The sequence below is a fragment of the Notolabrus celidotus genome, chromosome 10 (assembly GCF_009762535.1).
Source record: "Notolabrus celidotus isolate fNotCel1 chromosome 10, fNotCel1.pri, whole genome shotgun sequence".
In the NCBI taxonomy this organism is placed as follows: domain Eukaryota; kingdom Metazoa; phylum Chordata; class Actinopteri; order Labriformes; family Labridae; genus Notolabrus; species Notolabrus celidotus.
Window position 1 is genome coordinate 2,135,789 of NC_048281.1, and position 25,329 is coordinate 2,161,117.

At 40.6% G+C, this 25,329-nt stretch overlaps 1 protein-coding gene across 2 annotated transcripts in view; it reads left to right on the top strand.

Moving 5' to 3' along the window:
• Nucleotides 1–25,329, top strand: part of hdac4 (histone deacetylase 4) — a 181,607-nt gene that overhangs the window by 20,816 nt on the left and 135,462 nt on the right. For both annotated transcript variants that reach the window (XM_034693919.1, XM_034693917.1), the window contains exon 2: nucleotides 4,774–5,031. In XM_034693919.1, the coding sequence (XP_034549810.1) occupies nucleotides 5,010–5,031 (22 nt within the window). In that variant the 5' untranslated portion in view covers nucleotides 4,774–5,009. The remainder of the gene's footprint in view (nucleotides 1–4,773; nucleotides 5,032–25,329) is intronic.

Below are 25,329 nucleotides of genomic sequence, written 5' to 3' on the forward strand. Positions count from 1 at the left end.
CTTTGAAATGACAGTGTAGTCGGAGCAATTGTTATCTGTATCGACCAACAGTGAAGTGTTGTTATCAGTATTGTTACCAGGGTTAGTCTCTGGGGAGAAATGGAGGAATATGGGAATGTCACTGCTTGCTCTCTAGTATATTGGCATTGAAACTATAAAGGAAACACTGGAGCAAATTCTTCACTAGATTAAAAAAACTTCAAATATCTTAACATTCCTCCAACATGATTCCTTTCATTTCTACACATACAGTACCATACAAACGAGTGAGCCGGGCCTCATTTACTCATGGGTTTGTTGTGCTTCCACTATAATTCCTGATAAGTGAAGTAAGACTCTGCACAATCCTGGCAGGAACGTGTTTCCATGAGATTTTCTTTGGCCATGGGAAGCTTGCTCCGTCTTTCCACTGAACTCATTCATCTGACAGTAATACAGTTCAACAGCTTTAAAAGTAACGGCAACAACAATGAGATTATGTGTTTCTTTGTGTGTGTTTGGGTTTGTGTATTTGTTTTCAGAGAGGGACTTGAAGGCAGCACATACTCACTTTGTTGTGGCCTCTGTGGTATTTCCTAGTGATTGATTGCAGATCTCATTACCACTTGTTTGTTTTCAGCTCTGTTGACACCTGCTATGTGACAGAGGTGAGTTGGAGCTTCTGTCAGTTGCAGTTGAAATGCCAACGGCTTCCCTTTTGCATGTGTGTGTGTGTGTGTGTGTGTGTGTGTATTTGTGTGTTTACACACTCCTTGCAGTTTTGATTGCATAACACAGACACAACAGACAGTATGAAAAGTTTTCTCCATGCTCATCTGTTGTGGACTCTGATGTCAGTCTGAGTCTCTGTTTACATTTCATTACAGGCTATACTACAGTGAAGAGCCTTTTATTAATGCACTCAATGCAACAGCTGACTGAGCAAGCTGTAGAGTAAAGATTGGGTCGTGTCTGTATGTGATTGCTAATTTTCACTCTGAATTAAATTGTATGTTAATCTGTATTTTGATTGAGACCTTGTTAAAGCCTGAAGAGGTGTGATCTCGTTAAAGCCTGACGAATTGTGATCAGTGACGGTAACTTGGGAATCCAGTTGTTTGAACTTCATTGAGTAAACACCCTGTGAATTCAGTCAATCTAGATGCCTCAATGAAATCCTATACATTGAACGAAAACCAGACAATTGATCAAACTCATACTCTGATAGAAGAGTTACCTCTTTTCTGTTTCCTCTCCGTTGAAAGGTTGACGGTTCAATCCCAGCTCCTGCAGTCAGGGAAGACACTGAATCCCAAATTCCTCCTGGTGACATAGTTAAGTGTGGACTTATTTGTAAAATTTGGCCAGCGAAAATTTTCGGCCAAAAGTGCATTTTCGGTTTTCGGCCAAAAGACCTTTCTCACCAAAACAACACGTCCGAAACAGAATGTTGTGATGACGCAAACAAAACCCGTGGCCAGTACGCGCTTGTCTGGATAAGGACCAACATGTTTGCATCCATTCTTCCTTTAATTCAGCACTAAAGAGTCTTCTAAGCAAAGAGGTAGCTGGAGCATGGAGTGAAAACAATGAAAAGTACCCTCTTAGAGTCTGTCAGCACACGTTTCACTGAGATCTATTCAGATCCTCTGCACTTCATCACGACTGTACTCGATCTGTGTTATAAAGATCATTACTTGGATGTGGGAATAAAGCAGCACGTACGAGAAATGATCCAGGCCGCCATGGATGCAGAGAACCCGCTTGGAGACGGAGAAGCACACAGCGAAGGAGAAGGAGAACAGAGCGCAGAAAAAAGGACTGGTCTCTCTGAACCAGATGAGGGGCATGCACCCTCGTTGTCTGATTGAGATCCTTGGTGTTAGTGAGGTTAGAACACAGTCAGAGCCATAAATGCAATGGTACTAATAATTGGCATAATCATTTATTTTGGTGTTTCGCTTTTCGGCCTTGGTTTCCTCATTTTCGGTTTACGATCAATTAACCATAAATCATTAAAAAAAACGTGAACGTTTTCCATGTCAGAAACTATGCCAAATGCGTTTTTCCCCCTAAACAAATTTTCCTTCACAACACAATGTAGACCTGACAGTATTGAATAGTTACAGATCATATTGAGGTGTTCAAAATGTTAAACACACTGAATATCAACGTGAATATCTGAACATAACAAGAGAACTGAACAGAAACATGTTTCAGACTCAGTGTCCAGTTCTGTCTACTGGTTCTTATTGAGAAAAATAAGCATGTGTACGTGGTCAGGTGTCAGCCGGGAGCGCAACCGGGTCAGAATCAGTCCAGTGGCGGAGAAAAAAAGCACTCGTGGAGACCTGTCACTCAGCCGCAGCCCCCAGCTGAGCGTCTCCACTGTGAGCAACACCTTCAGTCAGCTGATTCTGAAACATGCTTTAAACTTCAAACACCTCCCTGATAGCTGAACCAGATATGAGACCACATGATGTTTGTTCCACGTGATAAAAAATATAAACAACAAAATGTGTTGGAGTAAGTTCTTAAGCTCTTAACAATCAATTCATCGATACTCGATTACTTGTTGCCATCCCGAGTACTAATGCAAGTAGTTGATATAGATGGTGCCCGACAATAGCATCCTCTGCCATCATTGTATGAATGTAGTGTAAACGGGTGGATGTGATGAGTAGTGTAAAAGTGCTTTGAGTGGTCAGAATGACCAGAAAGGTGCTTTGTAAGTACAGTCCATTTACCATTTACCATACACAGTCATTTTAAAGGTGAACAAGCTCAGTATTAGTATTCACATTTATGGATTCTGATAAGTCTTTTTGTAACATTTAACTGGAGTGATGATGAGTCAACATCCATGAAAAGCCTACTTAGTTGGAGTGGGATACATGCATGTGCATTTAGGGTCCCAGAAAAAGAGTAAGTGATCATGACTCATCAGTTCCTTTGAGTGTGATGGTGGCTGGCAGCACCATGTTCTTCCCTTAAAGGGTACATATCACGCTTTTTTCATCAATATATATTGGTCTAAGAGGTCCCCAAAACATGTCTTTAAAGTTTATGCTCAAAAAAACACTTTGAAATCAGATTTTGGCATGCCTGAAAAGCCCTCTTCTTCATTCCTCATCAGAACACTCTGTTTTCCCTCTGACCACGCCCCCTCAGGAAGTGGATGTGCCTCGGCTCTCCAGCAAGTTGATCTAGTGTTTACATGTTGGCTGAATATACACGGCTGCTCAGAGATCACGTTACTTCAACCCTCTGAATCTGATCCTGACGGAGAGGCGCCTGTAGCAGGACCTTTCTGAACGATTGGTCACAGATTTAGTGTTTCTTGTTGTTTTATTTATCAGTATGTAGACGTGTGTCTTGGTACACAGCTACGAACATGTAGCTATGTGGCTATGCTAATTAGCGCTAGCACTTATCCATGATAAATAAAAATCATCCACTAGATCTTCAAATCTGCAGACCTGAGGAGTAAAACCGACCTTTGTGTTTATTAAGACAGCCTACAACTAGCATGCCTCCCTCCTAAGCTCCTTGTTAGCACACATTTGTGCAGGGAATGAAAAACGGAGGGGGGATTCAGTATTATTTTATACAGTCTATGGGCTGAACAAGCTCTGAGCGCTGACTCTGTGACAGACCGGATATTGTTGTGACGTAACAAAAACACTGAAGTCTGAAACGGCTGGTTTCACACACATTTACAGAAAGGTGGAGAAATCAGAACAGGGGCAGAATGGATTTTTTTCATTCTCGGGGGGTTTGTAGACATGTCAGGGAAACATTTTTCAGGTAAAGAACCATTAAAAAGTCAATTTTGCATGATATGTCACCTTTAAGATAGTAAACATAGAGGAGGTTTTGCTCAGTAACTATGAGTAGGAATAAAAAGTCTGCTGAAAATTGTCCCATGATGACCATTTATTTTTTAAGTTGTGTGTTAATCAGTAGAGAATAGGGGTGTAACGATTCTTTGTAACGATTTGATTCGTATCATGATTCGTGGTTGCCGATACAATTAAAGGACAAATTCAACCAGTGTGACTGTGAAATAAATCCCTTGACACTGGACAGTCCTAGATTCCTGTTGTTGTCGTGATGGTTTGGCCCGAGCCGAGTTTTGTCCTTGTAAAGTGCAAGATGTTACCTTGTGCTGCTGCTGCAGCAGGAACCCTGCAAGAGGTCACCTGGACGGTCGGTGTTGTGTGAAATCCCATGGCGCCTTTGTAGGTGGTTGGATAGATTTGTGGCGTTGCCGTGGTAACTTTACTTGACCTTTTCATATCCTACAAACAGCAAGCGACTTATTTCGAACATCTCCGTCTTTGCAAAGTGTTTCCTCTCACTGGACCACAATGGTGACTTGATCATTTCTGGCTCGCCGTCTGCTCCTCTGCTATCCACCATGCTATGTTTTGTTGTCTGCTGGCGTGTGGTGATGAAGTCACAGACAGACAGCCTGAATTGAGTAACGTTTAACGTCTTTATCATTAAAAGTGTAAAAAAAACACATCCATATAAAGTCTGCCGTGTTTAAATCCAATGTGTTATTTCTTAGTATGGATACAATCCATTTATTACCTTTTTAAAACGATGTTAGATCCATATATGTCGTCTGGAAGGCCAACCTGCTGAGCACAGATCGATGTAGTGGGATCATAGGAATATAAATCGATACATCAGTGTAGTAGATGAATCGTTACACCCCTACTAGAGAAGCATCTATTTCCAATTCCTCTTGCATATTCAAGCATTTCTTTCTGCAACACCCTCTCACAGCCTGACTGTTTGCTGGAAGGAATCCACCACTGAGGTCTCCACCTGTGGCTCAGAGTGATGAAGCCTTAAGGAACAACTCCTCTCTGTCCCTTCTCGGCCTGACGCCTCCACCTGGCAGCAGAGACTTGGCTGGGAAGCACATGGTGGTCTCTCCAGCCACCACAGAGGTGCACTGACACCCTCACCGCTCACCTCGCCTCCTCTGTCAAGTCTGCCTGGCAACGACGACCACAAGAATGAGCTCTCACACTCGATCAGGTAAAATGGAAAAAAGATTTCAGAGAACCTTTTCCCAGCATCAGCTTTGACATGGAAAATTCTGCTATTTGAGTGAAACAGGGCAATAGGAATTATGACTTTGACAAAATCAACCTCTTTAAGTGAGGCTGATTTTGTCAAGATTGGCCTGTTTTGGGTCCATACTGTATCACAGTATATTCAAACACTTCAGTATTATTTGTCATGCTTGTGCTGTCTTCTATAAAGGAATATGGCTTGAAAAGCGAATCACTACAAAACAAGACCCTTGGTAGCCCTTATTTATGCACGCAGTACTCTCAGTAGTCTCTCCGTTTATGGCTTAATGTGATGATAATCACCACTTTGGTTCTGAGTTTGCACGCTTCTTTTGAAAAAAGAGCACTTGTCGAATTTCACAAGTTGTTTTTAAAACCTCATTAACTTGTGTTGAGTTACTGTCGACAGAAGAAGAGGCAAGTGTAACCTTGCTTTGGATGCTATTTGTTTTTACATAGTTGTTTTTTTCTACACCTTGGCAAACACTCGAGAACTGCTGTCTTGGCTTCTTTTTCATTTTTCTGAAGGGCTCTTAAATCTTTTGAAGAGAGTTTGAGGGTGATTGAGTTGACATTGGAAAATATCTTGCAGCACCGGCTTGATGCATTGCTTGAAGAGCAGTTAGTAAAATTTTTTAAAAGATATATTTTCAGCCATTTTGCTTTAATTTGATAAGGCAGCTGAAGAGAGGGAGCCAAGTTGGGGGGAGAGAATGGCATGCTGCAAAGAGCCGTTCCTTTCCTGAATTTGACTGATTGTGTTTTCTATGAATATCACATTAAAATACTTTTTGTGAATTTTTTGGCGCCATGATAATCTTGAAGTAAATGACTGAAATAATAATGCTTTTATTTTATTAGTGTAGTGCTCTGCTGCTGGTTAAGTGAACACAAATGTGTTGTGTCTGCTAATAGTGTCAAAACAAAGTGGTTAAGTGCTGAAAATTGTAAAAACGTACCGCACACTCGCCAATCTTAGTGTTTGGGTCAGATTTTCTTAAATTTAGCTCAGTCGTCTGGTAAAATCAGCCCTGTCTGCAGCAGCTAATGCCTAGTTTTCCATACGGTTTTTCAACCCGGGGGCTGTGCTGACTGGGGACCCCGTGTGGTAAACACATACTATAGCCAAGTACAACCCCACTTTAAAATCAAATAAAACTTAAAGTTCTTGGCGCTGGTTGGCCTCGCTGGTTTAACTGCGTCTCCAATGGTCACTGGTTCGACTCCCAGCCCTGACCCTTTGCTGCATGTCTTCCTCCACTCTCTACCCCAACATTTCCTGTCCCTCCTCAGCTGTCCAATCAATAAAGGTCTTATAGCAGGGCAGTCGTCCAAATGCCTTAGCTTCATTCTACTATATTAAAATAACAAGGAGTAGGAGTCAGTACTGACAGGCTATGGTTAGGATATCTGTATCGCTTTATGAAGCTTTTATTTTGGTACTCCTGCTAGGCAGCAGTGTGAATTCATATTGGGCGCCGTTAGTACCAAAATAGGAGATCCATTTCAGATAACCATAGTCCGTCAGTACTGACGCCTACGGGTTATAGCCGGACTGCCCACCGTAAATGTTTTAAAGGCAGTTTTGGAGTCCACAAAGAGATTTCACAACGCTCAGAGACAGAACTGACCCAGTCTATGGTGCAGACAAGATAAGATGTTATAGTTAAGTCTGTATCTCTTCATGAAGCTTTTATTTTGGTGTTTCTGCTAGGCAGCAGTGTGAATTTGTACATCAGCTATATATTTAGGATCGCAGAGCAACATTTAACATTTATATGTATATTAAATATTTAATATTTAATGTTTATATTTATAGTTAACGTTTGAATTAATATTTAACATTTAGATATTTATTTAACATTTATATTTATATTTAGCATTTTGATTTATATCTTACATTTATATTCAATTTAGATTTAGATTTAGCATTTATATTTAACATTTATATTTATATTTAGCATTTGGATTTATATTTAACATTTAGATTTAACATTTAGATTTAATGTTGAACATTTTGATTTATATTTAACATTTAGATTTAACGTTGAACATTTTGATTTATATTTAACATTTAGATTAAGATTTAGCATTTTGATTTATATCTAAAATTTAGATTAAATTTAGATTTAGATTTAGCATTTAGATTTAGATTTAACATTTTGATTTAACATTTAGATTTAATGTTTAACATTTTGATTTATATTTAACATTAAGATTTATATTTAACATTTAGATTTTAATGTTGAACTTTTAGAATTATATTTAACATTTATATTTATATTTAACATTTAGATTAAGATTTAGCATTTAGATTCAGCATTTGGATTTAACAATGATTTTCACTTAATATATTTTTCACAACAAAATTAAATGTGAAGAAGATCACAAATATTCTTTTAAATGTGATAAAGTGACTTTTTAAAATTCACTCTTTATTTTTAGGATGTTTTGGAGCTAAATGTGTAGAAACGTTGCTGTTATTTTTAGTGTGCACAACTTTACAAACGGCGCCCCATAGACATGTAGTCTTTTGATTATTTTCCATGATGAACAGTGAATCCAGATGCGTTGGTGTTTTACTTTTGACACTCATGCAAACATCAAAATGAATTTAAAAAATACAAATGTTGTATTGAGTAACTCTGCACATGTGGTATTATTTATCATTTATATCATAGACTATATTTCACAGTTGGTTTCTCTGTGCATGCTCAAAACTGGACTCCCTGTCCTGCTTGATTTTAACCAATGGGAGCGCTCCATGTGGCCGATTGGACTCAAAAATCCTCTTTTCTTAAATCATTACCGTGAAGCAGATCTGCCTTTTCCTCTTCCTCTGCAGATCACACTGGACAAAGGGACAATTGTTCCCTCCTTTACCCATCATGCTTTAGTTTAGCCGTGGTCCTATTAAACAGAATGATGTCACTGCCATTGATTAAATGTTGTGGTCCTGTGTGGCACAATCTCTGTTACTGGCATCACTTTCTTTTCTTTTGAACTGTGAGTAAGGACATGGTGTAGTCTCAGCCAAAGCGGTGTGCGTCAGAAAGGATGTTTTAGGTCATCCTGATCGCTTTTATTTTCTTCTTCTCTTTTTTTCTGTAGTACATTGTGTTATGTAAGTGGAACCTTGGATTGGGACATGAATTTCCTTTTGTTATTTTCCTCCTTTTCAGATAATTTTATTGCTCTGTCTATTCTCAGCTCCATGTGTTTCTTACTCATAACTTTTGAAGTCTCTGAAAGAACCTGAAGGCATTGGATTACATTTGTATACTGTCGTCAGTTCTGAGGTATGTTTGTCATTTAATGGGTTATTACACGGACGTCATCTGACTTTCTTGTGCTTCCAAGGCCAAGAATAAGCTTCTGAAATATCCCAAACATGAATCTACAGATCTCAGTGCAATCCCAACTCACCCTTCAACTCATTTGAACTGTGTTAATGTGATAGGGAAAATATTTTTCTCCCTTGAAGCATGTTAGTTAAAGCAGAGACGTATTCCCATTTTTTGGAGAACAGGTTTCTTATGATTCATTAAGAAGCCAAATTTTCCTCACACAACTCCAATGCCGAAATTAGGCGATGGAAAGGTCTGTTGACATTTGGTAGCGAGCCAAAACATCTCTCCTGCCAGACTTTTCTCCACCTTGAGGAGCTCTGAAATTCAGAATGGAGCTTTCACTACTCAATTTGCCCTCCTGTTAACAGTTTGTTTTCCCCTTGTCGCCCTCCTGTCTGTGCAGTGTTGCTAAACCCTTTTTTCCGTTTATGACAGATCATCATTTCCCATTCTCAAACCACCATTTTAGAGCACTGAAGGGCCTTTTGTCCAACTTAAACTTGGGTGGCGAAGGCTGGCATGTTGACATGCTACTCGGCATTTTGGAACTGGGTTTATGGCCTTGGAGCCAGAACTAGAACACACACACAGACAAACTCTCTCATCCCAACAAGACCCTCCCCTCCCTCCTCTCCCTCCCCTCCTCTCTCTAGAGGCAGTAATCGGTGGCAGGTCCTGGCTGAGGGGGGATCTTGCGTCAATAAATCGTCATGCAGAGCAACTCCCCTGTCTGGAACACAAACACAGAGAGGGGCCGTCTGCTGCTGGAGGCCTTGTGTAGCTTGTTAAACCCCTCTGAGGCCTGAACAGTCTGACCAGAAAGAAGGCTCATGCTGAGTTTAGTAGATGTTGGTATTGTTTACAAGTCTTAGTTTGTACTTTATTTGTTGGAGTGATCCCAACCTCTTCCTCATCTTGAACTATTCATGCTGTTCTAGTTGTTGTTGGCTGACAGCATTGCTTAAAGCGGGAAGCCCTCAGGGAATCTGCATTTTTTTCTTGCCTTCTAGTATACATCTCCAGTTTGAGACCAAGAATACTCTCTTTTCTCCCGTGGATTCAGACTACCTCACACCGTCTGATTGAAAATGGGAATGCATGGAGACATTTGATGGATGTTATTCTATCTAATCTCATACATACACACACTTTGAGATTTTGATGTAAGCAAAACATTGACATTGCTTGTGTAGTGACAAAAAACTAAGCTGATTAGTTCTCAAGTCAAGTAGAGAAAATGTTGACTGAGACACGCACAATTTAGTCTTCAGAAACCGCTCAAGATGCCCAAGATGAGAGTCTACCTGTCATTTCTGTAAATGGTGCAATGTTAGCTAACATTAGCCTTGGTGGTGGGAACATTACTGTTGCTTGGTAATTCAGTCAGCAGCTCTGTTTCTCTCTGTTGTGGTCCTACTTGGAAAGTACAGTCATGAAATCCTATATAACAAACATGTTTGATACTTTCAAGGCAGCCCAAGTAGGTCTTGTAATAAGCTTTTACTAAGGAGTAAGACTGGACCTGTAAACGTCTTAGTACCAGGTAATCTGGGCCAAACATCAGCACCCACTAAAGGCCCAAACATAGACTGTATTCATGGACATCGTCGCTCCACCTTTTCCCATTGGATGATTTTGAAGCCAAAATACCCTGTTGCAGGACGCTGCCATCTTGTAAATTTTCTGCAGCCAGAGTCTGCACAGTAGGGAATTTGTGTGTTTGCATGGTAACAAGCTCCACCCTACAGCGTAACGTCCCGAGGTCCTACAGAGTTTCTCTCAAAACAGTCAAATAATAACTACATATCACCACAGCATACGGATGTGAGATACATTCGTACCACGTGTATTTATTTTTTAAAGTTTGACAGCAGCCCCGTTCAAATGGATGGGGGAGACCTACACTGCAGCCAGCCACTAGGGGGAGCAGTTTTTGTGGCAGCCTCACTTTGAGCCAAGTGAGATGACGTCCATTTTATATACAGTCTATGGGCCAAAACCATGGATTGTATTTGAGAAGTGGACTTAAGTTTTTACCTGGAACCCAGTGTGGAAGTACCATTGATTTGCATTCAAGTGGTTTCAAAAATAATACAGATGGAAAACGACCTATTTCTCTTTTTTATAATTACATTAAGAGATATTTTACAAAACAGCATATGGTCTCAATCAAATGGGAATATCTTCAGTTTTGTAGGTTGGTCACTTCCTTAAGAATTAAGAACAAACGGGTATGCTAAAGTGCGTGTCTACCTGTGATCACATACTACCACAGAGGATAACCAGCATAAAGACATAATGATGGATATTTGACATATACTGTATAAAACATGGATCTTCTCTCTGTAGAGTCAATGGTTTCTGAAGAGACCTTTTTAATACTGGCGATGGCAGGCGCCATCTTGAACATGCTGACTCACCCTAACTTACGATCAACCTAGAAACAGACAAACAGGAGGAGCTGAGGCCCCTTGCTCCCTGGTAGTTCTCGGCTTTTGCCTTCAGACCCAAGTGGACACTCAAGGAACTACAGTTTATTTTTTCTCTTAATCACTGGCAACATTTTTCGAAGACCGAGGCTGGGCGTAAAATTAACACCCGCTAAGCGACAATGGTGGGTGAAATATTAATTTGGCGTGTAAAACAAAAACACACACCCACCAGTGGCCGATGGATGTATTGCATGTGAGGTTTTGTTTTCATACTTTTGCCCATTTCTGCTGGTAATTATTTTAAATCAAATAAGGCATGATTTTTTTATTTGGTCGGTGACAAATATTTTTGGCCAGTACATATTTGTAGGTCACTAGACAGATGAGGTAAAAATTTAATTTTACGCCCTGACCGAGGTGTTGTCGCTTCATCTTTTACCTGTGAGTCAGATGTTGCCACCTCTGGTTCCAAAAATATGTCTGGTCTAAACTGGACCAACATTGCCCTAAACTCCTGTAGTCTGACCCCAGGCCCAAGAGAAGGCAGAATGTGAATCATGTTGTGCTGTTGCATCCTGTTGTTTGTTGATGTTGCTTGCAGACTTTGCATGTATGTTTCCATCAATCTGAAGATTATTTCAAATCTTTCAACAAAATGCATGACATAAACCAAAACAGCAGAGTCTGTTCAGAGTGAAGGCAGACAGAAACGTGATCTCAACTTGAGGGTTTTCAGATGGGGTCATTATGTAGGGTGTTGTGGTTTCCTTTTTGTCAGGTGTTGCTGCAGTAAGGAGCCGCCGTGAGGACTTGGTTTTTAAAATAAACACAAGAATCTCACCTCCTCACTTTTTTTCTGAGTCTCATTCAGACTGCTGAACCTCGGCAGATGGCTGTGAATTATTCATGTCAAGTTTTTGGGACGAGCACGACCATGTGTAGATTTTTATCCCAGAGATAATTCACAATTGCAGAGAAAGTGGAGCTGTGACTGAGAGGGCTGACTGCACAATAAGTGCTTTAACAAAAGACGGTCAAGTGTAAGCAGCTAATGCAAGATAGGGCTGTTGTTGTCAACGCTGGGATGTCATTACGTAGGATTCAAGCTGTTTTTCCATTGTCACTGTGACAGCCACATGTTTTTCCCCAGTCAATGTTAAGGCCTTGTCTGGTTCAAGTATGTAACTTCCACTGCTTTAAGAATGGTAGGTGCTGTAATAGAAATGCAGAGGTGCAGCTTTAAAGCATATCTGGAGACATTTTTGCCGTCCCCTACGAACAACATGTTGGTACTTCTAGGTTTGTAGGTCAAGTTTTCCCTTTTTAAATCCTAAGCGTATTATTTTTAGTGGAGCTCAAGCGTAGTAAAAGTGTGTATTGAGTAACCAAATTTAATCTGCTGCATAGATTCAGAGGTAATCAAAGCGGCTGTATAGTGCAGTCTCTTGCTTCTGAAATAGGAGTTTTTAATTCTCTCACTTGCCCTTCCTTCTCTTCTGTCACTCCATATTTCCTATCTGTCTTCTTTTCCTCTGTGTGTCTCAGTTTTTAATCAGTGCCTGTAATAAGGACTCGCAGTGGGAGCTATCAAAAGCCCTGCAGTGGTGGATTAGAAGAGAGTGGCTAGTGTCTGGGCCAGGCCACTGGAAAGTGAAGCGTAATCTTCAAAAAAGGAGCTTAACCCCTGCTGGCCCACGCTGAGGATTTCTCAGTTACAGAGGCCATCGTCACAAGGAAAAGGCTCAGGGTGTTAATTGATATGTTTTAGTCTTAACAATTTCAAAGTTGTCTAAAGTCAACCAAACTAAGCAGCAAAATGGAGTTCAGCTGGGAGTTGTTAAAGAAGTTTTTAGGGGGAGTGATGCCAAGCTTCTGTACGCTTGCAGCTGCACTCACAGTTACTGCTGCTATCTAGTGATTGTCCAAAGAGCCAGAGGGACACAATAGCACTCTTCTCCTATCTCCGTTTGATGCATTTGAGTGCTGCACAAATGTTATTGTTCTCATTTATCCTTGGCTCTGCAAAAATCTTCCTCAATGGAACGATGGATGGGAATGAGAGTTGAGGCAGACTAAACAGAAGCCCTTTTTAAGAGAACAATGGAAGCTGCTGAGGAGAAATAAGATTACTGCCTCATTATTGTCTTCCTCTCCACAGTTTTTTTTTTTACAGAATATTCCACTCAAGTAATCTCATTGCCAGATGAAACAAGTGTGCAATTTAGCCTTCGGAAGAATTTATTTAGCATTCAAAGCTTTGCTTCTGCCGGAACAGAGGCTCACAATTGAATTATAGTTTTGTGCTCAAACTGCTGTGCTCTGTTGTTTGCAATTCACCAGGATCCTCTCATATTCCTGTTCTACTTTCACTACTAATTATTCAATTGTTTATGGTTGATTTGGTACTGAGCTCAGGTAATGCAGCTTTGAATTTTTAAATTCCCTCCAAATTAGCACTGACAAGTTTTATTACTTGTATCATTATGTTTTATCAGTAAAGTGTGCTGTTTGGAAGCTTTAACACAACACATGTGCTGCTACTCATGGGTAAAAACATGTATGTCTCTGTGGGTGATAAAGTAGTTCTTTCTCTTGCCTGTGTGCATCTGATCTTTTGAAGACTAAAGTTTTTATTATTATTATTGTTATGGTTATGGTTATAATTATAATTAAAATTATAATTATAAATATAAATTATAATTATTATTGTGATAATAATAATAATAATTATTATTATTATTGTTATTTTTTAAATTAATATTATTAATATTATTATTAATATTATTATTACAAGTGATCCTGGTGTGGACAGTGCTTGTTTATCATGACGTTTTCCAAAGTGATCCTTAACTAAGATAGCGCTGCTGCTGCAATTCTGCACTGTCATTGATATGAGAAGGTTCATATTTAACATAAGCCGTCACTGCTCAAGGGGCAGAAAGGTGATTCGGAAAGTGTCTTAATTATTGATCACAGCTGGCGAACTAATGCCTTAAAAATACAAAAAATCAAACAAAAAAGTGGTCAGCATTATATATGGGAGGCCATGAATGGGTCCGCCCTGGTATCTTCTATGAGTTGGAAACAAGAGATGAGAGAATGGAGGCAAAATAGAATTAGGAAATTAAACTGCAGAACTAAAATTGGAACCAAGCACGGCTTTAAACAAACAGAAGTATTTGTGACTGAGCTGAAACCTAATCCCAGATACAGCTATCAACTGATGCGAACACACAGCACTCAGAATAGCCCAGATGTCCAGCCTGTAACAGATATGGAGATTAAGAACATGCAAAACCATGAAGATTAACCCATAAGGATCCACATCTGCTTCTCAGCTTAGAGACGGGGTGAAATGCAAGAGTTCACATTCACTCTCTCATTGTCTCTGAGTCCTCTGAGCAGTAAACAATCCTTTGTACAGTAAGACAGAGATTCCTCGCACTGCTGTATTCTCATCTGGCTGGGGGGCGAAAGCCGCTGTAAGGGTTCAGCAGGGGACATCGGAGAAAAAGGAGGCGGGTCAGGTGGGTCTCCAAGGGTGTAATCCTCCTGCTTCTATGAACACAACAAAATCAAAAGTTCCCAGAAGTTACACAATCCCTGTTAGGAAGGGCTCAGTGCACCCTGGGTCTCCCAGGGCAGAATGAACTTTTCCAGGCACTAATCCGAGGATAAGCCCTGAAACAGAGGCCTGAAAACTCTGCTTGGTGCTGTCCTGGACTGAAAATGCATGAAAGCCCTATGGAGCTGTTGTGTTGGTTACAGCTGTTCACCTTTCAAACTGACACAAATTACCGTCACTCAGTATACCCTCCTCCAGACCAAGACGAGCCAGGATACACAATCTGAAGAAAACACAAAACACAGTTTTCAGATCAGACCGTCTGAGCTTCGATATGCGGTACAGTTCTTCACTGCTGGAGTCTTCTTGTCAGTTCCAGCATGAACAGTTTGCTTGCTGGACAGTGTTGTATGCAGCGGTGTAGTGCTAGTGTTAGTAGTTAGTGGATCATCTTATAGTGCCCAAAAAAATCTTTATGAATCTCAATCGGATTATGCAAACAGCAAGTCATTTATTTTATCACTTTGAGAAAAAAAGTCCTGAAAAAAAAAAACGCTTTTCAGCTTCTGGTTCACTCAGTCAGCACCATAGACTGTATAAAATATGCTGCTCAACTGCTGTCGAGCTATTGTGATGTAAAGAGGCTGGCTGACTAGCCAACAGCTACAGTGTTCCCGCCTGTCAGTCAAGTCAGCTGTGCCTCTCATTGGAAGACTCATAATCTCAATATCTTCCAAATTGCCACATTAGAAAAAAACTCAACCCCTACAGTGTATGCCGATAGAGAAATGAGCTATCCAGACTACACTGGTCTTTTGTACCAGGCTGTAAACATGTTTATTTCTACTGTAAAGATCGTCTTGAGCCAGCCTCAAGCAGATCCTCAATGAACTGCAGCTTTTAGCACTTCCACATTGGACTCATATTTTATAGACCAGAGGTTGCCGCCTGATCTCAATTGAATTTTGCAAATAGCAAGTAATCTATCTTCTCACTTTAAGAAAAAAAGCATTGTTCAGGTTTTGGTTTACTCCTATGATTTTATGTGACCCCCCAGAGGACAAATCTGAAATAGTAGTTACTTTCATTGAAAAATTCCAGTTAATGTGTTCTCTGTAATTTCTTCGCAAAGTGGTTCCGCGGGCCGGATTTGAACCTTTGGCGGGCCGGTTTTGGCCCGCGGGCCGCATGTTTAACACCCCTGGCTTACAGGAACCTAAACAGGGTGAGCAGGACCCCAAAGCAAAGGGGTCTCTTCTCTATACATTATCCAGCTTAAACCCAGCTACTTACTTCATGAGCTATCTTCAGTTTTGCTTAACTTTTTGTTATAGTCTTGCGCTATGTCCCATGTGCCACTCTGAGTAAAGATAGCAAGGATGCAAGATGTCTCACCCCTCAGCAATTCAACATCAGAAAATGTACCCTAACCCAGCATTGAAACGTGCAATAACATCACCAACGACTGAGACTTTTATTTCATGAGTGACTCAGTTTGTCATTGATTTTAGTCAACAACATCAACGATTTGTAGCACCCCTACATCACTTCATGTAGTGCTTCATGTTGAACAGTTTTCAGTACCTGTTAACATTTGGGCTCAAAGTAGCCTCCTAATTCACAAAGATTTTTACAAAGTTCTGTTGATATCGTCATGGTCATTTGCAGTATTAAGGTTCATTGTCTTATTAAAGGTTATCTCAATCTACCTCCTGCATCCCTGTTTTGTGTGAGAAACTACCGTCTGTGTCCCAGCACACAGACAGGATTGTGTTCCATGGATTGGCTCTACCATGCTAAAGACTCTTTAGAATGGGCCTTTTTGCTCCTGGTCCACTGAAAAGACCCTGATTGGACACACTCTTCCCCTGACCCTGACCCCCCTATCCCCACTTTATGCACCAGGTCTCCGAATAACTGATGAAATTCAGTGTGTAGCAGGAGACCAGAGCTAATCAGCCCCAAGCGGCGACTGACTGGTGTGCCTGAGATAGTGGAAGGGGGCTTCAAACCAGGGGTTTCTCTGGATTTATAACTCTGATTCAGCTGGGGAAATCAGGCTTGTTAAAGTGAGCGTATTATGTTCCTCACTTAGAGCCTTCTACTCAGCAAGACTTTGAACTCCTACTGCTCCACTGGAGCTGCTCAGCTGCCAATGCGAGACTCCTGTGGTTGTACTTGGCAGCTTGCATGTGTGAATGTGTGTAATTTGAAGGTCTTTTTTCAAAGCATGCCTGCTTAGTAAACATCCCTTAAATAAATGACGGTTAAGATCCCTTCCAATAGTGTTTCTAACTAAATAGCTTAAAAACAGCCTAATCCTGATCCTCGGAGTAAAACTTGCAGGAAAATACAGGTTTAAGTTTGTCACACTCTGTACTTCACATGTATCTGGTTTGGCACATTTTCTTACTTCCATTCCTTGTTGTAAATCTTCTCTTTTCTTTAATTGATCCAATGTAATGTAAAAAACAAAAAACTATCCTTCAGATGAAAAAATAGTACAGGGCTTATAATGACCTACAGCACACAGTCACAGTGCTGGGACATGGCCACAGTGTTTTGGCTAAACATGCTTACTATTTTGGACTTGAAGTGACCAATGACGGCATGGTTTATCAGCAAAATGTCAAGTTTATGTTTCAGGCATATTAAGCAGTAGAGAGTGAACTGATGAAACCTTTAAACTTTTAAACAGTCAAGTGGAGACAAACTCCCAAGATACACAGGGAGATAGGCCTTATACTCATTTATATTGCATTTTGATACTTTTATTAAGACCTTCAGAGAAGAGGAAGTTCAAACGGGGTAAACCACAGGAGGATAAGAGCTCCATGGAGTTTGTGATTAAAAGGCAAAACCTTTCTGAGCAGGAGATAGAGGCACCCTGCACTCTTAGGCCACAGTGGTTCCTTGTAGGGATGTATTTTTTATGAATTATTAATTTTCTAATTGACATTGATCACAAAATTTCAATAGTTAATCACAATTAATCACATTTTGAATTGCATGTTTAAAATTCCATTACTTCACATTTCACAACAGGTTTTAAGTCCATGATGTAAAGTAATTCTTACCAGTGTGAAACATTTTGCTTACTCCATAATGTCCAGGGATCCCTGGTTAATGCTACAACTTGAACCCTTTTCAGGAGTTCCAGTTTGGGTACATTCCCTGTTTCATAAGATTTCTGTATGACTGAAACTAATGTTCCCTGCAATGGTAAAGCATGCAACGGTTAAAACATATCAATCTGAGGACTGGCCTGCAGTCAGTTGCCACCTATTTAGCATGTGCTGCAGCATATTTCTTCAATTTCGTTTCATGCACAGGTCTGTGGCGATTGGCACGCTCCAAGAAAGCCCTCAGTTGGTTTTTGTGATGTGGTTGCCCGCTGACATCAGTCAGAGGGGCTGCACCTGTATGTTTTTGCTGTGGTAGCTGAAACTCTGGGTTTCTTTGTAGTATTTTAAATTTGACACTGAGTGCATTTTACTCCTGATTTGTCTACTGAGCTGTCTGGAAGTTTTTTAAAGTGAAATTTGCTTTTCAAAAGCATGTGGTGTTGTTATTTTCCATCAGAGCAAGGGCAGCAGAGCAGGAAGACACGTCGGCAGCCTGTCCAAAGTGTGCAGAAAAGGACAAAACAGCACAAGGTTAAATAAGAATAAGGCATTAATATCAGAACATAATCATATCGCAATTAATGCTGGTTGCACTAGTTCCTTGACATCAATTGAAATGAAGACATCCAGTCTCTCCATTCTTTCTGTACTCTTTCTGTTAAAAAGAAGACTTTTCTTGCCAATTTGGTTTCAAAATACACTTTGAGTTTATGTTAGTATGGAAACTTTGGATTCATTGCAAAACTGAATTGACGATTACCAGTTTGGACTTAGTTTTAACTCTATAACATGCTCAATGTCCAGAAAAAGATTGAGAATAAAAATTAAAACAAGAATTCACGGCTGAAAATACAAAAAATAAAAACATCAGTTAGCGTCTTACAAAGAAGCAACTCTATTAGTTACTCCAGAAACTGGATTCACCGGTGTATACATTTAGAATATGATGTTGAATTAAATCTCAGTAATTATATTTTCTGAGATATCAAGCTGGCCAATACATTTTTACTAACATTTCTTAAAGCTGAGGTTGGTAGTCACGGAAAACTAGCATGAATTTGAATGTAGCATTTCCTCAGGACTCCGTCTAACCCCTCCCCCCCTCCCCTCCCTAAACGACGCCCCCACTCACCTGCACAACGCCGCTGATTAGCGACCATATGATGGCGACTGATTCAAAACCGGTCCTCAGCACATGGTTTGTGTTTTGCACTACGTCAACTCATGTCTCACTCAGCGGTAAGAAAACACCAAAACATTCTCATAGTGAAAGTTAAAAACACAAACATGAAATGTACGCTCTGCAGGAGGCGGGCAGAACGGCAGGAAGGGATTTGATTGGTTTCATCATTTGGCTCCTGATGGCAGGGATTGGTTGGTGTTTTCCCAGGTTTACTCCGGCTGTAGATAGCAGCTTTTTTTACCTCTTTTTTAAGAACACATTATGTATTGATGCCATCGGGACAGAAAGATCATTTTAACCAGTATAACAAAAAGTGGATCTAAATCTGACTACCAACCCCAGCTTTAAGACGGTTTGGAAAGTATGTATTTGCATTGTCACACACTTTTGACTTGCACGTAACAATCTAGGTCATTTGAATGGTGTTATCATAGCATCATTACAAGCTTGAAGCCTCTGTGAGCTTGCTTTTTGTAGTTTGACCACAATTGTATACAGAGCTGTACAATACGCTCTAACCCATTCACAGCCCACAAGGCTCCTCATGCAGTTATCAGAGTAGATTTTCAGCTTCAGGCTACAGTCACGACAGGCTTAACTTTTATAAACACATGTTATCATAAGCTCAAAAGAATATGCAAGAAATCCTCTGCTGTACATAATTATCCAGCTCCATGTTATTGTGGCACCATCTCCAGCAGCCTACCTGACAGTGTTGCACCCAGAAAGCCTGCAGAAGAAATGTGTGCAGGATCATCGAGTTCAGCAGCACTCATCATCAGTCAAATTGCATGAAACCGAGGTTTTGTTGTCCTCCCACATTTGTAATTTACCAGACTTTTCCTACATCCATTTGCATAACATAGCATGCTCATTACTTTACCTTTCATGAGCGGTAGACTCTGAGATGAATGAAACAACAAGGCTACGTTGTAGATTTAATTTGCTGTTGGCTGGATAAATGAGCCGGTGTGAACACACTGAATAATAATATCACTCGGTGTGACCTGTAAGCTTGTCAACACAGTGAACAGTCAAAACCGTCTGTATCTTAACGGCTTTGTTCTTTCTCAGGCTATGTTGCTCTTGTTGTATCTGCATCTGTGTCTGCATCTGAGCACATTATCAGCAAGCAGTGAGGATGTTTCTTGGACAGTGCAAGCCTTGGCAATGCAAAGATTACATTTTAAAACTTTATAAATCTTTCAGACAAAGTGTACTAAGAAGGCCATTTTGGAAAAGCTTTTTTTCCCCTCCTGCAGCTCAATGGAAACCTCAGCGATGGCTGTTCCATGCTCAACTATCTCCTCCTTGCCACCCTGACTCTGATTTTTGTCTTTGTGTCAGCGTCTATCAGGCTCACTGTCAATTGCACACGATTGCACCCTAATGAGCATCCGTGCAATGACAAGCCACACAGCAAGCATTTCACTCGCATGGAAATGCAGTGGAAGATGCTGACACATCGTGTAATACACGCAAACACCGGTCCTTCCGTGGGAATGTTTATTTGACCTGACAAAGATGCACTCTCAGAGGGGCGTGTGGAACAATTGGAGAGCTTGTAACAAGCACAGTGGGTGCAGAAAGCGACACTTGGACTCTGGAAGTTGCCAGAGCCTTTAATAGAGGTTATCTAATCACATGAAGGAGGAGGAAAGGAACACTTGATGCCAACCTCCGCTTGAGATAAATGGACTGTGGTTTTTACACGACTTCGGGGATTTAAAGTGTGTTTTATCCTACAGCACTAGATTCATTTATATAACTCTTTCTACCACTTCTAAAGTTCACCTGTTAATTTAACTTCCATATAGACACCTTTAGAAGGATTCTTTTTTCCTATAATGTTCCTCAAAGTTATCAAACAGTGGTCATGAATCAAAAGATATTTTTCTATATCATTTAGCTGATCATTTTAGTTTTTAGTGTTAAAGCTAGTGTCTACTTTTTTATCTTACAAGAAATGTTTCCCACACTTATTCCTTTTGGTAATTTCTTCATTGAGCAAATAAAAAAAAATAATTACATCTTCTCTAACACTGGCTGTTTTCAAAACTGCCTACTATACTAGCAGTACATGCTGATTTGGCCAAAATTCAGTGTGTAGTATGTGAACAAGAGCAAAATCTGCAGTATGCCAAAACTCCCCTGATGTCTACTGATTCAGGAACATGTCTCAGTATGCATCGGACCAGTCTCCCTCACGTACTGTTTCCCACAATGCACAGCGCTTGTCCGCTTTTTTCTTTTCTCTTCTTTTTTTGACGGGGGCACTCCGTTTGTATGTGCTGTGAAAATTATTTAATTCCATATAAACCACTTCCTAACTTTTTAAATCATCAGTGATGCTTAAGAAGCAGTTTCTCTATCAGCTTGGCCGTTGTTTACTTCCGCTTTTCAGAACTGGAAATCCAGTGACGTCTGGCTCAGCGTACTGCAGAACAGATCCAACAGAACAGACAGACTACAGACTGCCTACTACATTCGTAGGTAGTATGTAGCAGGCTGTTTGAAAACAGCCAAAGTCTGTGTTTAACAAGGTAGCTAAAAAATCCACCACCATCAAGGTACAATACAGAATAAACAAATTAGTTGTGAATTATTGCAACTTCACAAAAGTTTTGTTGTTACAATGATTTTTGGCACTGATTTAATTTGCACATTGTAAATGCACGACTGACTTCATGCATGCATTGTTAGCTGTATGGTCGTTAATGTGAGATTGAAGGCCAAAGTTATGCTGAAAAATCAGTTCAAAGCCATCACCCCTTTTGGAGAGCCATGATGCAAATGGTTCATGCATGTCAAAATCCGATTTTCTATATTTTCACTTCTCCTTTTAAGATCTGTTTGAACCACTAAATATTCCTCTTGAATGTCAAACTAGCACTGCCAGAATCAGAACTTCTAGGTTTTAACAGGAGACAGTTAATGCAGTTTATGTTAAGGACTGACCAAACAACAAAGTGAAAATTAATGATGTTTCTGATCTATTTATAGACACTATTAATAGACACAGGTCGTCCACCCCCTTGAGTGTTTTCCTCTCACAAATGTATTCACACATTCATTCAGAGAACAGAGGACGTTTTGTTGCAAGCACGGATCTAATGGGGCCCCTATTCCCCTTTTGTCTACACCAGACACACAGCAGCCTCATGCCAAAACACGAGTAAACAAACCACAGCAGAGTTCAAAGTCAGAAGGGAAAATCTACAGCACCACTTGTGATGACGGTTTCCTGTCAAAGGAGGTATTATTTGCATCATTCGACGTGTGTTACAGAAGTTGGTCACAACTTTAATGCCACAAATAGTGATGACTGCTTCCTCCACAGGTGTGTGACCACTGCTTGCGTGCATGGCAACAAAAGAGCTCATGATTTATGAACGTATTTCATAAGCCTCAATGATTGCTTTAACCTCCACATGGACAGTCAGTGTCATTTTAGGTCTGCCCAGTGATGTTTTGTCCTGGGTATTACGTCTAGAGGATCAAGGCAGCCTGTTACATTACCCAATGAGGTAAAGACCCTATAATAATGTTGACACTGATCTAAAAGCAGGCCTAGATCACACTGCCTGAGTGATGTAATCACACTGACCTTAGCGGCCAATGTAATGTCCTTTAATGTGCCGCTAATACAGTGTTGTTGCTGTTTTTGATAGTGGACTCTCCCTCTGTGGAATGAGTGTCAGCAGGTTGGAGGCCAGTAAACAGAATTTCCCTGAGGAGGTCATTATCTCTTCTAAAAAGCGGAGAGCTGATCACAAGCTGTAAACTTTCACACTCAATTGACTGATGATGTTTCCGGCGCTGTTGTGGTGATCAGACAAGTCAGCACCTTTTCATTTCCACACTTATTGAACCCATGGCCATGTGACAGTCACAGAATCAGGATCACACTGAGGCTCAATGTAAGATCAAGCAGAGACCTGCAAAGCCCAAAGAGATGTATTGTTTGTTAAGATTGTCTTCCTCACTGAGTTATCACTTGAGTTATCTGACTCTCAGTGTATTTTTTAAAGGAGAATGATTTGATTCCCATGGATAAAAAAGCCAATAGTAATGCAGGTGGACATTTCTAATTATAGTCATCATATGCTGGGTGTATTCATGTATTTGCAGGGTTTTTCTGACTTATACAGTGAGATACATCTGCCTGTACACCTGTTCCTTATACACAGTAATGGCCAAATTCCACCAAATTTTGCAGAAAAGTTTGCAGGCCAAGCTGATCAAAATGCAGTCAGTGTTGCATTCCTCTCTTGTGAGCGTCTTTCTGACAGTACAGTTCAGTGAAGGGAGACTCGGAGCATCTCTTGTCTCTGAAGTATTATCTTCGTCTCATTCAAATGCACACAGTGACGCATTTTTTAAAGTTTTCTCAGAGCACAAACCCCTTTTTCACAAACGTGGAAATCACAGGAATCTGAAAATCAAAGCAGTCAGAAGGGACGTGTAATTATGTCATGATTACTACAGTGAACCCAGACTAAAACAAGATCTCCTGACACTGCCCGGAGCCAAAAACCTTCATCTGTCACCAACTGAACCCTGAGAGAGCGCTCTGTCAAGCTAGCAGGTGAACTGTGGGATACAAGAGTAAACTGGATGCAGCTTTTATTTGTCCTGCTTTAAAGTCTCTCACATAACGGCCAAATTCCACCAGATCCATGTCCGGGACATCTCTGATCCGTCACAGCACCAGATCTGATAGGTTTCTATTCTAGTCAATGTGTTAACTTCCACTGGATCCGCTCCGTTGTGTTCAGGCTGCGTATCTGATCCAGCAGGTCAGAGTCCTCCGGATCAGATACACAAGACTTCTGCCGGATGCCGGAGCACGACGCATCAATCTCAACAGAGCAGATGGAGCGGGACAGGAAGTCAGGCACCAAAACAAAATGAAAACATCCGGTTAATTTTCAGAATAAAACACTCTGTGTTATCACCAGCAGCCTTTTGCACCAGCTGTGCATAAGTTCAAACGTAGCCTAGTTTGAACTTCTCAATTAGGATGGAGTTCGCAACGTTTTGGGCATTGCACCAGCTGAGATAGTTCCAACGTAAGCCTAAGCTACAACTTAATTCTTACACTTAGCTCCTAGTAGGTGTAAAGTCCTCTGTAGAGTACTTGTTGACATGGCGTGCTGTTTTGAAAGGTGAGATGATTTGGAGGATGAGGTGATACAGAGGGTTCTTCCAGCTAAAGTACCTCAGCAACGTGTTATCTACAAGAGATTACATACTGGAAAAATATGGTGACCAAGATTTGCACTCCAGAGTATTAATGTTGTAGTTGATCATTTTACCACTCGATGTCACTGTTATTATACACACCATAGATTAAAGGTGACATATCATGCAAAATGGACTTTTTAATGGTTCTCTACCTGAAATATGTTTCCCTGGCATGTCTACAAACCCCCCGAGAATGAAAAAAATCCATTCTGCCCCTGTTCTGATTTCTCCACCTTTCTGTAAATGTGTGTGAAATGAGCCGTTTCAGACTTCAGTGTTTTTGTTACGTCACAACAATATCCAGTCTGTCACGGAGTCAGAGCTCGGAGCTTGTTCAGCCCATAGACTGTATAAAATACAACTCAACCCCTCCTCTGTTTTTCATTCCCTGCACACGTGTGCTAACAAGAAGCTTAGGAGGGAGGCATGCTAGTTGTAGGCTGTCTTAATAAACACAAAGGTCGGTTTTACTCCCCACGTCTGCAGATTTGAAGATCTAGTGGATGATTTTTATTTATCATGGAAAAGTGCTAGTGCTAGTTAGCATAGCTACATAGCTACATGTTTGTAGCTGTGTACCAAGACACACGTCGACATACTGACAAATAAAACAACAAGAAACACTAAATCTGTGACCAATGGCTCAGAAAGGTCCTGCTGCCTTTCTGGTAGAGGTCGGTTTTACTCCCCACGTCTGCAGATTTGAAGATCTAGTGGATGATTTTTATTTATCATGGATAAGTGCTAGCACTAGTTAGCATAGCCACATAGCTACATGTTCTTAGCTGTGTACCAAGACACACGTCGACATACTGACAAATAAAACAACAAGAAACAGTAAATCTGTGACCAATGGTTCAGAAAGGTCCTGCTACAGGCTCCTCTCCATCAGGATCAGATTCTGGATCAGATTCAGAGGGTTGAAGTAACGTGGGTCTGTGAGCAGCCGTGTATATTCAGCCAACATGTAAACATTAGATCAACGTGCTGGAGAGCCGAGGCCACACCCACTTCCTGAGGGGGCGTGGCCAGAGAGAAAACAGAGTGTTCTGAGGAGGACTGAAGAAGAGTGGTTTTCCAGGCAGACCAAAATCTGATTTCAAAGTGTTTTTTTGAGCATACACTTTAAAGACATGTTTTGGGGACCTCTTAGACCAATATATATTGATGAAAAAGCGTGATATGTCACCTTTAAGGATTTAGTCTATAGTTATCACCTTACCGTGACACTTTATTAAGATATACATACCTCCTGTTGTTGTTCTGTGACAGTAATGTCAGTTTGTTTCAGCTGTCGGTCAGTTCAGAGACGATTAGGCACGAAGGATAACACATATAACAACCCCTCCATCTAAATT